Source organism: Carcharodon carcharias, chromosome 9 (assembly GCF_017639515.1).
Source record: "Carcharodon carcharias isolate sCarCar2 chromosome 9, sCarCar2.pri, whole genome shotgun sequence".
Lineage (NCBI taxonomy): Eukaryota > Metazoa > Chordata > Chondrichthyes > Lamniformes > Lamnidae > Carcharodon > Carcharodon carcharias.
In genome coordinates, this window is record NC_054475.1 from 42,899,479 (window position 1) to 42,913,852 (window position 14,374).

Here is a 14,374-nt window from a genome sequence, read left to right on the forward strand (position 1 = left end):
CTATCATGTTAATTCTCAAGATATGAGTGTACTGGCGAGGCTAGCATTTATTGCCCTTTCCTAATAGCCCTTGGAAAGATGGTGGTGAGCCAACTCTCTAACATTTGTAATACAGTGTATTGAAAATTGCATTGTGTATTTTGTCTACTTAAGGCTACTATACACAAATGTACTAGTATAGGCAGTCTGGAAGGAAAGTAAAGGAGTCCATTTGAACAGTATGAGTAGTTCTAATTCTGAATACACCTTGCTGAATCTTAAGTGTTGTGGGGTGGAGGTACTCCTACAATACTGTTAGGAAGACAGTTCCAGGATTTTGATGGCAATGTGTGTTTAAGTCAGGATGGTGTGTGACTTGGAAAGGAACTCCTAAGTGACAGTCTATCCATGCTCCTGCAGCCTTGTCTGTCTGATGGTGAAGCTCAGGAATTTGGGAGTTGCAGCAGTACATCCTGCTGAATGTATACCCTGCTGACACGTTTACTCGTTTGCAGCCAGTATTTCCTGGTTGAGGGACAATTTTGTTTCAAAGACTGACCTGACAACATGCTCACCAAAGTTCCCACGAAGCTGGGCGCATGCGTGATCACCTAGCAACGGTAAGAATTCCCTTGCAGGCCTTGTTGCAAATTAAATATTGCATGTGTGCACCAGCAAGAAAAAGTTCAAGGTACTGTATATTGAAAAAGTAGCATGTACAGCAAAAAAAAATTGCAGGGAGTATTGGTGACCACCCAACCTTTATAGATAAGGCTTTTTGTTAGTTGGAAAATCAGATGCAAAAGCTTGTTTTTCTCAGTTTTTTTTTTGTGTTTGTGGAGGAGGAGGAAATGTCAATGTCTGGATTAGAAGGAAAAGGGTCCAAGTAAATTAACATTTCAAATTTAAAATAATAGGAGAAAAGGGTTTGAATATGTTCAATAAGTGCTGAAATAGGAAGGAGAGAAGATAATTAAAGTATAAAAAGGGCAGATTGGGAAAGGAAGAGGAGTACGGAAGAACAAAGTAAGAGCTTTATTTCCATGTAAACTTTGGTCTTGTGTTCAATTTAGTAGTTCAGGGCCAATGTTACAATAAGAAAATTCTTGAAACATCTATTTTTATTACTGTAATATTATTTGCTGCAGCACCACTGTATTCATATCTGTTTATGACTCTCACATATAAAGGAACTTACTGACCTTCTCCACAGCACATTGTTTATGGCTGCCTCTCCAATACCTGCATCTTCCTATTGCATACAATTCAGCATAGAATTTATAGCTTTCTCACTCATACAGAAACAATCTAATCCATTATTTGGAGAAAATAAATTGTAAGGCAGTCACAGGCACTTCAGAGATTTAGGGAACATAAACAATAATAGACAACTTGCCTTCATCATTCTTGGAAAAAGGGCAGATGGGTCAACTATAGAGCAGCAAAATAATGATGGGACCACTGCATTATTGTTAACAACTGAAGCTCCATAGTGAATTTAGCACATGAACTGCCCCTTGCAGATTTCAGTGACACTTGCATTGTGAGCTAAATGGGAGCTGACAAGTACTTGTTAACAGGTCATCTGAGTCATTTTTATGTAGAGACAACTAGAAAAGCTATAAGGAAATGGAGGGAGTTCCTTTAAAAATCCTATTTACCACTTTTTTATCATAGAAACAAAGGTCACCATGGGACTTTTGAAACTTTTACCTATTCACTTAGCATGGCTTGTAGTTGTAAATTAGCACCAAGTTCCAAATGATAGCAGTTTAGTACTTAAATTTGGTTACATCAGGTCTTTATTGTTCTAAGCTGGCAATTGAGAAAAACCCAGAGGTGTAACAAATGGTTACAGAAAAGTGTTAAACACCTGAAGGCCCCTGATAAAATGTCTCCATAAAGGCTGTTAGGCACTACATCTTCAATCATGTAGAGATATCCACAACCAGTTTTAAAGGGACAGTTTAAAATCAATCAGAACAAAAGTGTTTTTAAAGAATTGGTTGAAGTGAAGCTCTATATCTGGATCAACTGTGACATGAGTAACAAAGCCTTAATTACTTAAGCTTCTGACTTTCAGATGAGGGATGATATGTCACAGCCAGAGCTGTGCTTTCTCTTTATATCTCAAGATGTTCATTCTCTAAATTGTATATCAAAATACTCAAGCATGTCACTAGATTTTTTTTAACTTTATATCCAAAATCAAGAGGTACAAACTCAAAAATCTTTTGAAAGAGGGATGGGAAATATGTAACTGAATCAAGACGCTAACAGGTTGTTTTTAAAGACTTAATTATGAGATTTCCCTTCCTTTTTGAAGACCAATTACCACACTGACAGCACACACCTTGGTCAATGCAGCCACTCGCTGTGCAAGTTCAGCCTCCACCTCAGGCAAGGTCTCAGCCTTCCTCATCGTCTGTTGCAGCTTTTGCTCAGCCAGCTCCAACAGTTCCTGGATTTGTCGATTCTTCTCTTCACTCTTTATAAAAGAGAATGGTAACATATCGTAAATGCACAAGCGCCACAGTACATTAATTCTGCTGACAGATGTTCCAATACTTCATTTCCCTTTCTGCAAAACTGTAGGAAGCACTTAGTAACAAACTACAGCCCACACATTCTGTCAACCACCTAAGTCAGTCTCTTAAAGCTAGTCTCAAGACCATTAAGCACTTGCATCCTTTCACTCTGATGTTTCACTTAATTTTTTAAAAATTGCACTACAAGTGTTCAAGACTATTCCACAATAGAAAGACAGCATTACTTACATTCAGATTATTGCTCTTCATTATTGTGCATAAAACTAAAACAAGCATTTTTTTGTTCAATTATATCCTAAACCATTTGTCCCTTATTTCTTCTCTCTTCTCCTCCCTAAAACATGCATCATCCTCCACTGAGTTCATGACTAGAAACTTTCCCTTTATGTTTCTATTTAACCAGATGTGGTGATCTGTCAGAATCAATTGGACTCCAATTTTCACTTTTCTCTCAAGCGAAGCACACAGTTCTCCCCTCTGCTTCAAAATCTGGCTGAAGCAAAGAATAGCTGCAACATTGAAACTGCACCACATGGAGCATTAACCCAAATATGGTTCACCTCCAGCCCTCTGACCTCATCTCTTTTTATTCCATTTGAAGATGGAAGCAAAAAAAATTACTCTTTCAAATGACAGGCCATATAGCTTGCATTATTTGCATTTTAAACATCTGAGTAAAAATTGAATATAAGCAAAAATATGGGAGAACTTGTGCTATTTATATGCCATTAACATTTAATCATCATTTGCATTTCATCACCATTAATAGATGAAGGTGATATTAAGTTGTTAGTCAATTCATTTATTATACATTGAGAAATAGTAAGCATTAAATCCTGCAGTGCAACTTGATTCTGCATGTTGTCTATTAATTTGTAATGACTGATGGTGATAAAGCCTACAGCTGTAAAGCGAAGTGCAACACTTCACATTTCTGATAGAACCAAAATTAGCAGAGGAAAATATATCCAAATGATTACAAAAGTGCAGGTTTATTCTGCCATCTGTTTCATGTTTGTTCTCCACCTATTGTTCTTTTCAAATAAAAGTCTATAATTTTTGACAATGATACCTTGGTTTTTAATTTCTACCTACTTTTCGAATAATGCAGTGTACACATGCACCTGAAGTATCAATGGGACAAATGATATTTCTCCTTTGTATGGGATTTTAGAAATAAAAACTAGTCTGGGACCAGGTCTTACAGATTCACTCAACACAACCTATTCAACAGCATTATAACTACTTTCCAGGAGAAAGCAAGTAGGGAGTATAGGAGCAGAAAGAAGCCAGCATCAGTGATCCAAATGTAGTCAGAGCAGGACAATGACCCAAACCATATGAGGACAAAGAGGAGGAACTTCCTCATTCTCAGCTGAACACCAGGTAGCACCTCTTCAACTCAAACATAAATCATACTCAGAACAAGTGCAATCACATTGGAAACCACTTTGCACTAATGTGCACCTCCTGTAAACATATAAAATAAAATCAAAATGTACATCGGTTCAGGACATAGTTCTGTCGAAATATAAAAAAGATAGAGTAGAGTATGGCAACGAAGTGACATTGGCAAAATCTAAGTCACATCATTGGTTGAATTCTGTGTCACTGACTCAACATTCCCAAATTGACTGCCTTATTCATCATGTGTGGAACAGTGCTGATGTGGGAGAGTTTTAGTTAAAAATGCTGCCGTCTAAGCAGTCTGGTGTTTCAGAAGGTAAGCGTACTAATTCACTGTAGCAGGATATAGGATCAAATCAGTGATTTATCATATAGTACATTTCCGAACTTTGGCAGGTTATTGGGGAACAGGCAAGCACTTTTCTTTCAAGGGACAGAACCCAACTTAACCCTGTACACAATTACTTGCAAAAGCTGTCAAGCAAGTCACCTGCTCTTTTTGTATTGAGACAGAGTGAGAGGTGAAGAGGTAGAAGAATAACAAAAGAGGAACAAGGGGGGAAAAAAAGGAAAAAATGACTGGAAAATCAACGACACCCAGCGATCTTAGAATAAATGACTACTTCCTAGTTACATCTGTAAATGAACCATAGTCCCTTAGATTGCATGTGTATTATAACAGCTACTTAGCCAACTATTTTTATTCAATCCTTGAACGTTTCACTGAAAACATGCCAAATGGTAGCAGTGAATGTCATTTTATTGTTACCAGTTGGAAATGGAAAAGCCAAATAAATAGCTTCAACATCCACATTATTGATTTGTCAACTAAAAGCATTTTACCTGGCGATGCAGAGACTCTTTATTTGCAAGCTCATTTTCAAGTTTGTCATTAAGGTCATGCACTGACGTGGACTCCCTTTGTGCAGCTAAATAACGTCTTTCAAGTGTTGTAATCCTTTCCTCCATGTCTTCCTTTTGCGCCATCGCCTAAAGTCAACAAGAAAGAGTGTTAAATTAATGCTAGGACACAACAAAGCTTTACTAGGTGTCAGTCTTAGAACTCAGTTCTGTCGAAGGGTCATGAGGACTCGAAACGTCAACTCTTTTCTTCTCCGCCGATGCTGCCAGACCTGCTGAGTTTTTCCAGGTGAATCTGTTTTTGTTTTGGATTTCCAGCATCCGCAGTTTTTTTGTTTTTATCCCTGATAATCAAACCTGACACTTCAGTGTGGTACTGAGGGGAGTTCCGCATTATCTGAGGTATCATCAGATGGACGTCAAAACTCCAAAGGTATCATATGAGGAAGAGTTGGGTAATTCCCCCAGTCACTGTTTATCCCTCAAACACCACCACTAAAAACAGACTAACTGGTAACTTATCTCATTGCTCGAGATTTTGCTGCATGTTTGTCTGCATAACAATAGAGCATGCATTTCAAAAGCAATGATGCTTTACTGGCTGTGATGCACTTTGGGACATTCCAAAATCATCAACATCTTTACCAGGTTTAGTACTGTGACTCAGAATCAACAAAGCTCCCTAAAACATTTCAATTGTTCACTTGAAAAATGTTGCCACTCACTCCAAAGTGAACTTATTTTGCTTTGGTGTTGAGGCTGAGGAAATTAAATACAGATGCTCTCACCAACACCAGTTAAATCATATTATATTGTCTTCATCTGGCAGGGTGAACAGTTCAACTCAAACCTCAACACCAGTTAGTTTTTGCTTTCTGTCATTGGGAGCTTTCTATGACTGGAGACCCATAGCACCAATGTTATTTCCTGGTATTTGAATGGTGAATATGGTCTGACATAGACTCAAGCAAATGGTCCATGTTTTGGCTACACAGCCACTCGGCTTTGAGCATGTCTACAGCTGAAAGGCTATGTAGATAAAATTTGCTCCTGTTCTGATTTCTCTGTGCTGATTAGCAAGATTGTAAAATGCTTACGATTTCTCAACACCTAACGGACAGAGGAAATGTTGTCCCATTCCAGCTCCTGATCTTGGCTTTCTTTACATAAACTTAAACTGAGTGTCATAGAAGATGGTCAAACAGAAGTTCTTTCAGATAGTAGAATAATTTAGGGGAAGGTGTTGACATAGTTAATTGTCAATAGGTAATCCAAAGGCCCAGGTTTGAATCCCACCATGTGGTGGGATATGAATTCAATAAAAATCTGGCATTAAAAGTCTAATGATGACCCTGAAACCATTGTTGATTGTAGCAAACACTCATCTCATTCACTAATGTCCTTAAGGGAAGGAAATCTGCTGTCCTCACCTGGTCTGGCCTACATATGATACCAGATCCGCAGTAATGTGGTTGACTCTTAAATGCCCACTGAAATCAAGCCACTCAGTTGCAACAAACTGCTAAAAAGTCTGTAAAAAGGAATGAAAAAGGATGGACCACCCGACATCGACCTAGGCACTGGAAACGACAATGGCAAACCCAGCCCTGTTGACCTTGCACGGTCCTCCTTACCAACATCTGGGGGCTTGTGTCGAAGTTGGGAGAGCTGTCTCACAAACTAGTCAAGCAACAGCCTGACATATTCATACTCACGGAATCATACCTTACAGCACCATCACCATCCCTGGGTATGTCCTGTCCCACAGGCAGTACAGACCCAGCAGAGGTGGCAGTACAGTGATACACCGTCAGGAGAGAGTTGCCCTGAGTGTCCTCAACATCGGCTCTGGCCCCCATGAAGACCTAAGGCATCAGATCAGGACAAGGAAAACCTTGTGGGCAAGAAAACCTCCTGCTGATTACCATGTACCGCCTCCCTCAGCTGATGAAAATGCGCTCCGCCATGTTGAACACCACTTGAGGAAGCACTGAGGGTGGCAAGGGCACAGAATGTATTTTAGGTGGGGGACTTCAATGTCCATCACCAACAGTGTCTCGGTACCACCACCACAGACCGAGCTGACCAAGTCCTCAAGGACACAGCTGCTAGACTGGCTCTGCAGCTGGTGGTAAGGGAACCAAGAGGGAAAAACATACTTGACCTCATCCTGCCCCAGATGCAACTGTCCATGTCAATATCGGTAGAAGTGACCACCGCACAGTCATTGTGCAGATGAACTTCTGTCTTCACATTGTGGGCACCCTCCATCATCTTTTATGGCACTACCACCGCGCTAAATGGGATAGATTTCAAACAGATCGAGCAACTCAAGATTGAGCACCCATGAGGCACTGTGGGCTTTCAGCAGCAGTAGAATTGTACTTGAACACAATCTGTACCCTCATGACATAGCCCCACTCCACCATTAAGGCCAAGTCTGGGGATTAACTCTGGTTCAATGAAGAGCGCAGGAGGGCATGCCAGGAGCAGCACCAGGCATACCTAAAAATGAGGTGTCAACTTGATGAAGCAACAAAACAGGACTACTAGCATGCCAAATAGCAAAAACAGCAAGTAATAGACAAAACTAAGCAATTCCACAAACAATGGATCAGATCTGAGCTCTGCACTCCTGCCACATTCAGTCGTGAATGGTGGTGAACAATCAAACAACACACTGGAGGAGTGGGCTCCACAAATATCCCCATCCTCAATGATGCAGGAGCCCAGCACATCAGCGCAAAAGATAAGACAGAAGCAATCACTACAACCTTCAGACAGAAGTCCTGAGTGGATGATCTGTCTCGGCCTCGTTTGGCAGTCCCCAACATCACAGATGTCAGTCTTCAGCCAATTTTGTTCACTTCATGTGATATCAAGAAACGACTGAGGCATTGGATACTACAAAGGCTATGGGCCCTGATACTATTCTGGCAACAACACTGAACAGTTGAACTCCAGACCTTCCAGTACAAGTTCAACACTGGCATCTACGTGGCAATTTGGAAAATTGCCCAGGTATATCCTGTACACAAAAAGCAGGACAAACCTGACCCGGCCAATTACTGCCCCATCAGTCTACTCTCCATCAACAGTAAAGTAATGGAGGGGTCATCGACAATGCTATCAAGCGGCACTTGCTTAGCAATAATCTGCTCGCTGATGCTCAGTTTTGGTTTCGCCAGGGTCACTCAGCTTCTGACCTCATTATAGCCTTGGTTCAGGCATGGGCAAAACAGCTGAACTCCAGACGTGAGGTGAGAGTGACTGCCCTTGACATCAAGGCAGCATTTAACCGAGCGGGGCATCAATGAGCCCTAGCAAAACTGGAGCCAATGGGAACTGGGGGAAAACTCTCCACTGGTTGGAGTCATAACTAGCACAGAGGAAGATGGTTGTGGTTGTTGGAGGTCAATCATCTCAGTTCCAGGACATCACCACAGGAGTTTCCCAGGATAGTGTCCACCCAACCATCTTCAGCTGCTTCATTAATGACCTTCCTTCCATCATAAGGTCAGAAGTGGGGATGTTTACTGAAGATTGCACAACATTCAGCACCATTCGCAACTCCTGATACTGAAGCAGTCCATGTCCATATGTAGCAAGACCTGGACAATATCCAGGCTTGGGCTGACAAGTGGCAAGTAACATTCGCACCACACAAGTGCTAGGCAGTGACCATCTCCAACAAGAGAGAATCTAACCATCTTGACATTCAATGACAATGCAATCACTGAATCCTCCACCATCAAATTTTGGGGGTTTCCATTGACCAGAAACTGAACTGGATTAGCCATATAAATATGGTGGCTACAAGAGCAGGTCAAAGGCTAGGAATCCTGTGGTGAGTAACTCATCTCCTGCCTCCCCAAAGCCTATGTCAGGAGTGTGATGTAATACTTTCCACTTGCCTGGATAAGTGTAGCTCCAACAACACTCAAGAACCTTTACACCAACCATCCCGCTTGATGGGCACCCCTTACATAAACATTCACTGCCTTCAATGCCGACGCACAATGGCAGCAGTATGTACCATCTACAAGATGCACTGCAGGAACTCACCAAGTCTCCTTAGACACTACCTTCCAAACCCACAACCACTACCATCTAGAAGGACAAGGGCAGCAGACAGCTGGGAGTTCCCTTCCAAGCCACTCACCATCATGACTGGGAAACATATCACCGTTCCTTCACTGTTGCTGGGTCAAAATCTTGGAACTCCCTTCCTAACAAGAACTGTTGGTGCAACTACACCACAATGACTGCAGTGGTTCAAGAAGGCAGCTCACCACCATCTTCTCAAGAGCAATTAGGAATGGGCAATACATGCTGGCCCAGCTGAGTTCACCGTAGCCAATCCACCTAACCAGCACGTCTTTAGATGGTGGAAGGAAACCGGAGCACCCGGTGGAAACCCACACAAAATCTGAACTCCTGTGTTCGATCCTCAGGATTATGAAGTGGGTAGACATGAAATCTCTCTCTCTCTCTCTCCATTCACCTCACTAAGAATGCCAAATTTGAACTCGCAATATGAAAGTTCTTTCCCACAGAAATTCTTCTACTCTTTGGGTCTGGGAATTATGTTTCCAATAAAAGGAAATTGTAATAGTTGGGGGGATGGGGGTGGAGGGTAAGTAAAATGCATAATACCTTTGGCCTTTTTGTTATTAATGGTTGCAACATTAAACATGCATTAATATGAAACCAAGGATACATATGGAACAAACATCTGTTCGAGCAGGTTTAATCAGATTGTGATCCTATTGTCTGGCACTTGTACTAGGGAAAAACTCTCAATCATGAATTATTGCAGGCCCCACAAATAATTTTATGTGAAAAATCTTCACATTGAAGATTCTTAATATTCAAAAAAGCGGAACAAACAGGCCAGTTTAAAAAATGCAAACAGTTGTAAAATGTTGACATTTCAGATGAAAACATGCATTTTCATTCTTCAATGAAGAAAAAAACAAGAATACCTTTAGATTATTAGCATTTTAAATTGGGCGGCATGGGTGGCGCAGTGGTTACCGCTGCTGCCTCACAGCTTCAGAGATCTGGGTTCAATCTTGACCTCAGGTATCGGTCTGTGTGGAGTTTGCATGTTCTCGCCGTGTCTGTGTGGGTTTCTGCTGGGTGCCACGCTTCTTCCCACCATTCAAAGACGTGCTGGTTAGGTGGGTTGGCAACAGTTAAATTGTCCCCCAGTATGCGTGTCTGTATTGTGGGCGTGTGAGTATGTGCCCTGTGATGGACTGGCATCCCGGCCTGGGTGCACCCCGCCGAGTGCCCACTGCCTGTCGGGATAGGCTCCAGCTCCCCGCGACATAAATTGGATGAAGTGGTTCTGGAAGAGTGAATGAGTGAGCATTTTAAACCATTTAATCACACCTCACCTCCCTGATGTCTCTCTGGTACTTGTTGTTCATCTCCTCTGATCTGATCAGATCTTTCCTGGCAGTGTCCAGGTCTTCCTCCAGCTCTGCCACTCGCGCTGATAGCGTGGACAGGCGCTCTTTCATCTGGGTCACCTCAAAGTTCTGTTTCTCCAGTAATTCCTGCATCTCCACGACCTGGCTAACGTCATTGTTGGGATCAATAGATCCATTTGAAAGCCTCTGCAATATTAACAACAGCACAGAAGACATTATGTTTATGGGGTTCTATATATGTTCAAAATAGAGGACCATGATAATTAAGAGATATCATTTTGAATATGAAAGTGAAACAGCATCTAATAAAATTAGCTCAATACTTAAGTGCTGACAATGGTCAACTCAGATATATTTAAACAGTCTTTGCGGATAAGCAGGCACCCAAAACAGATTCAAATTCAAAATGAACTACAATGTAGGCATCTAAATTATTACTGTCACAGGCTAAGTACAGTGAAAATGTAGATATTTCACATTCCTTTCATAAATCTTTGTTGTACATAGTCCTGCAGAACTCAAACAACACAATTACAAGAGATGAGGGGGAAATATTAGTTGTCACCCCCTCACAAACAGCACAATAAGGAGTTGGCAAGTCTTCACTCAACCAAAAAATGTGATAGAATATTGTTCAACTTGCAAGAACTTCAAAAAAACCTAACTACTTGTAAGATTTTTATTGATTGGGCAGAATTTAATGAGTGGCGGAGTACCAGCCAAGTCACCTAAGAGTCAGTGGCGAATGCAACCCCACCAATGTCGGCTTACTCCCAACCATTTAATGCTGCAAGTGCTAGTTAGCTGAATGCAAGACTCCCACCACTCAGTCAGGAGGAAATGCTGCCTCAGATCTGCCGGCCAATCTGATTTGCTGGCAGCACTGCAGTCCCAGTAGCCTGCCCTGCCTCCACCCCCTTTCCTTCCCGCAGGAGGGTGGCCATGGCTAGGTCTACAAGCTGTCCCCAGAGGCTAAATCCTGGAGCCAAGATGGAGGGAAGTACCAGGGGTTATCACGGCAGGGAGGGGATGGGCCACTCAGGTGGTGGGAGGGCACCCAACGTAGAAAGGGGCTCTTCAAGGATTTGCCCTCTCTCCTCCCCTCTGTCTGCCCGACCCCCCAGCAGGGTAATCTGCTGGACTTTCTCTGAACTCCTCCTGCCAACCTCAAAATTGAGGCCAGGTGGGAAGCCATTAAGTGGTTATTAATTGGCCGCTTAAGGGCCTCAATTGGGGTGAAGGCAGTGGGGCCGCCCTAGGCCGCCTGTAAAATTGAGGTCAGATTGAGGGTAGGCAGAAGGGTGAGAGGTAGGGCATCCAGGGAATTTAATGGGCCCCTCCCACTTCCAAACCCACCAGTGAGAAGCTGACTCTGTTCCATGGCTCTATTTATTGGGTTCAGGATCCTGTATGCTTAATAACTGCTTTCTCAACCTGCCCTGCCACCTACAGTGATTTATGTATATTTATTCCCAGGTTCCTCTGCTTCCATACCCTTTTGAAAATTATATCCTTCATATTTTTATTACCTTTCCTCATTCTTCCTACTGAACTGTGTAACTTCACACTTCTCTCCATTAAATGCCATCTGCCAGATGTCCACCCATTCCACGAGCTTGTCTATGTCCTTTTGAAGTTCACAATACTTCCAAGTTTTGTGCCAACTGCAAATTTTGCCCTGTACATCCAAGCCGAGGCCAATAATACAGATCAAGCAATGATCCCAATACCAACACCAGGGAACTCCACAGCAAACTGACCTCCAGTCTGAAAAACATTGTTCACCACTACTGTTTACTGTCACTCAGCCAACTGCATATCCATGCTGCCACTGTCTTATTTTATTTAATGGGCCTCAACTTTGCTGCCTAGCCCGTTATGTGACAATTTAACAAATTCCTTTTGGAAGTCCACGTACACCATATAATTGCTTGGCCTAAATAGCCAAGTGGTTATGGTACTGGGTTTGTAACCCCAAGATCAAAAGTTCAAATCTTACAATGGCAAACTATGAAACAGTGTAACTTCATCTGAAACCGATGGAAGCTTGTTTGTACTCGAAAGAGTTACACCATATAATTGCATTGCCCTCATCAATCATCTCTGTTATCTCACCTAAAAAACTCAATCAAATTAGTTATATATGATTTTCCCTAACAAATCCATGCTGGCTTTCCTTAATTAATCCACATTTGTCCCAAGTGATTATTAATTTTGACCTGAATTATCATTTCTAAAAGTTTGCCAACTACCGAGGTTAAACTGACTGGCCTGTAGTTGCTGGGCTTATTCTTACAGCCTTTTTTTTTGAACAGGACTGTAACATTTACAATTTTCCAATCCTCTGGCAACACTCACCATATCAAAGGAGGATAGGAAAATTATGGCCAGTACTTCCACAATTTCCACCCTTACTTCCTTTAGTGTCCTCAGATGCATCTTATCTGCTGCTGATGATTTATCAACTTTAATAATACCTCCTTTTCTAATCTTATCTCTTTATCAATTTTTAGCGCATCTAGTATCTCAACTACCTTTTCGTTCACAACTTAGGCAATATCTTCTTCCTTGTTAAAGAAATCTACACCATGAGTTAAATCCCCTTTTTGGTCCGTGATCAGCCCCACTCCTCCGCTCACCATGCTTTTGCTATTTTATATGCCTGTAGAAGATATTTGGACTACATTTTGCAGCCAATCTCACATCTTTTCTCTTTGCCACTCGTGTTTCTATTTTCACTTCCTCTCTGAACATTCTATATTTAGCTTGGTTCTCACCTGTATTATCCACCTGACATGTCATATGCACCCTTTTTCTGCTTCATCTTACTTCCTACTTCTTTCATCATGCAGGGAGCTCAGGTTTTGTTTGTCCCACTTTCCGCTAATGGGAATGTACTGAGTATCTCCTCTTCAAAGACAGCCCATTGGCCAATTACAGTTTTGCTTGCCAACCTTTCCTTCCAACTTATCTGGATGAGATATATTCACGCCCCATTGAAATTGGTCCTCCCTCAATTAATTATTTTTACTCTGGATTGCTCCTTGTCCTTTTCCATAGCTAACCTAAACCTTTTGGATACTATGACCACTGTCCCCTAAACATTCCCCTAATGATACTTGATCCACTTGTCGCACCTCATTTCCAGAACCAGATCCAGCAACGTCTCCTTCCTTCTTGGACTGGAAACATACTGACCCAAAAAATTCTTGTGAACACAGTTTAAAAACTCTTCTCCCTCTCTGCCCTTCACACTGTTACTAATCCAGTCTACACTTGGGTAAATGAAGTCCCCCATTATAACTACTCTATAGTTTCCTTGTAAATTTGTTCCTCTGTATCATCCCACAAGTTGGTGGCTGATGGAATACACTCAGCAATGTAATGATACCTCCATTATTCCTTTCCTCCAACCAAATAGATTCTGCCCTTGAGCCCTGAGGAGATCCTCTCGCTCTATCATATTCTCCTTAATCAATACTGCACACAGCAACCCCCACCGCAACCTCTTTCTTTCCCTGAGTTTCCTGAACACCTTGTACCAAGCAATATTTTATAGCCAGTCTTGTCCTTTTTTTAGTCAGGTCTTCACTATTGCCACATATTTTCATGTGCCTATCTGTGCCTAGAGCTCACAACACTTTATTTACCATACTTTTCCTATTTACATGCATGCACAGTAAACCTAGTTTAGACCTGATTGCATTCCCTCTTACTTTGACTGCACCCAATACCTTACTATTTCCTACTTTAGTACTATCTATCTCTCCCGATTATTTGTGCACCTTGTTTTCCCTCTCTGATGTTACCTCCTGGCTCCTATGACTCTGTTAAGTTAGTTTACAACCTCCCCAATAACATGAGCAAACTGCCCCACAAGGACATGAGCCCTGGCTCTGTTCAGGTGCAACCTACCCAGCCTGTACAGATCCCATCTCCCCCAAAACCAATCCCAATGTTCCAGAAACCTAAAGCCCTCCCTCCTACACCATCTCTCCAGCCAGGCACTCATCTGCTCTATCCTCCAATTTTTATACTCACTGGTGCTTGATGCTGGGCATAATCCAGAGACAACTACCTTCGAGGTCTTGCTTGCTTGCTGCCTGAAGGGCCTCATTCCTCTTTCTACCGATGTTGTTG

At 42.0% G+C, this 14,374-nt stretch overlaps 1 protein-coding gene across 1 annotated transcript in view; it reads right to left on the reverse strand.

Annotated features, from left to right (window-relative positions):
• Nucleotides 1-14,374, reverse strand: part of ppfia4 (PTPRF interacting protein alpha 4) — a 632,398-nt gene that overhangs the window by 88,357 nt on the left and 529,667 nt on the right. Inside the window, exons 8-10 of the mRNA XM_041195183.1 lie at nt 10,199-10,420; nt 4,779-4,925; nt 2,333-2,467 (exon numbers count right to left, since the gene is read on the reverse strand). Coding sequence (XP_041051117.1) covers nt 2,333-2,467; nt 4,779-4,925; nt 10,199-10,420 — 504 coding nt within the window. The remainder of the gene's footprint in view (nt 1-2,332; nt 2,468-4,778; nt 4,926-10,198; nt 10,421-14,374) is intronic.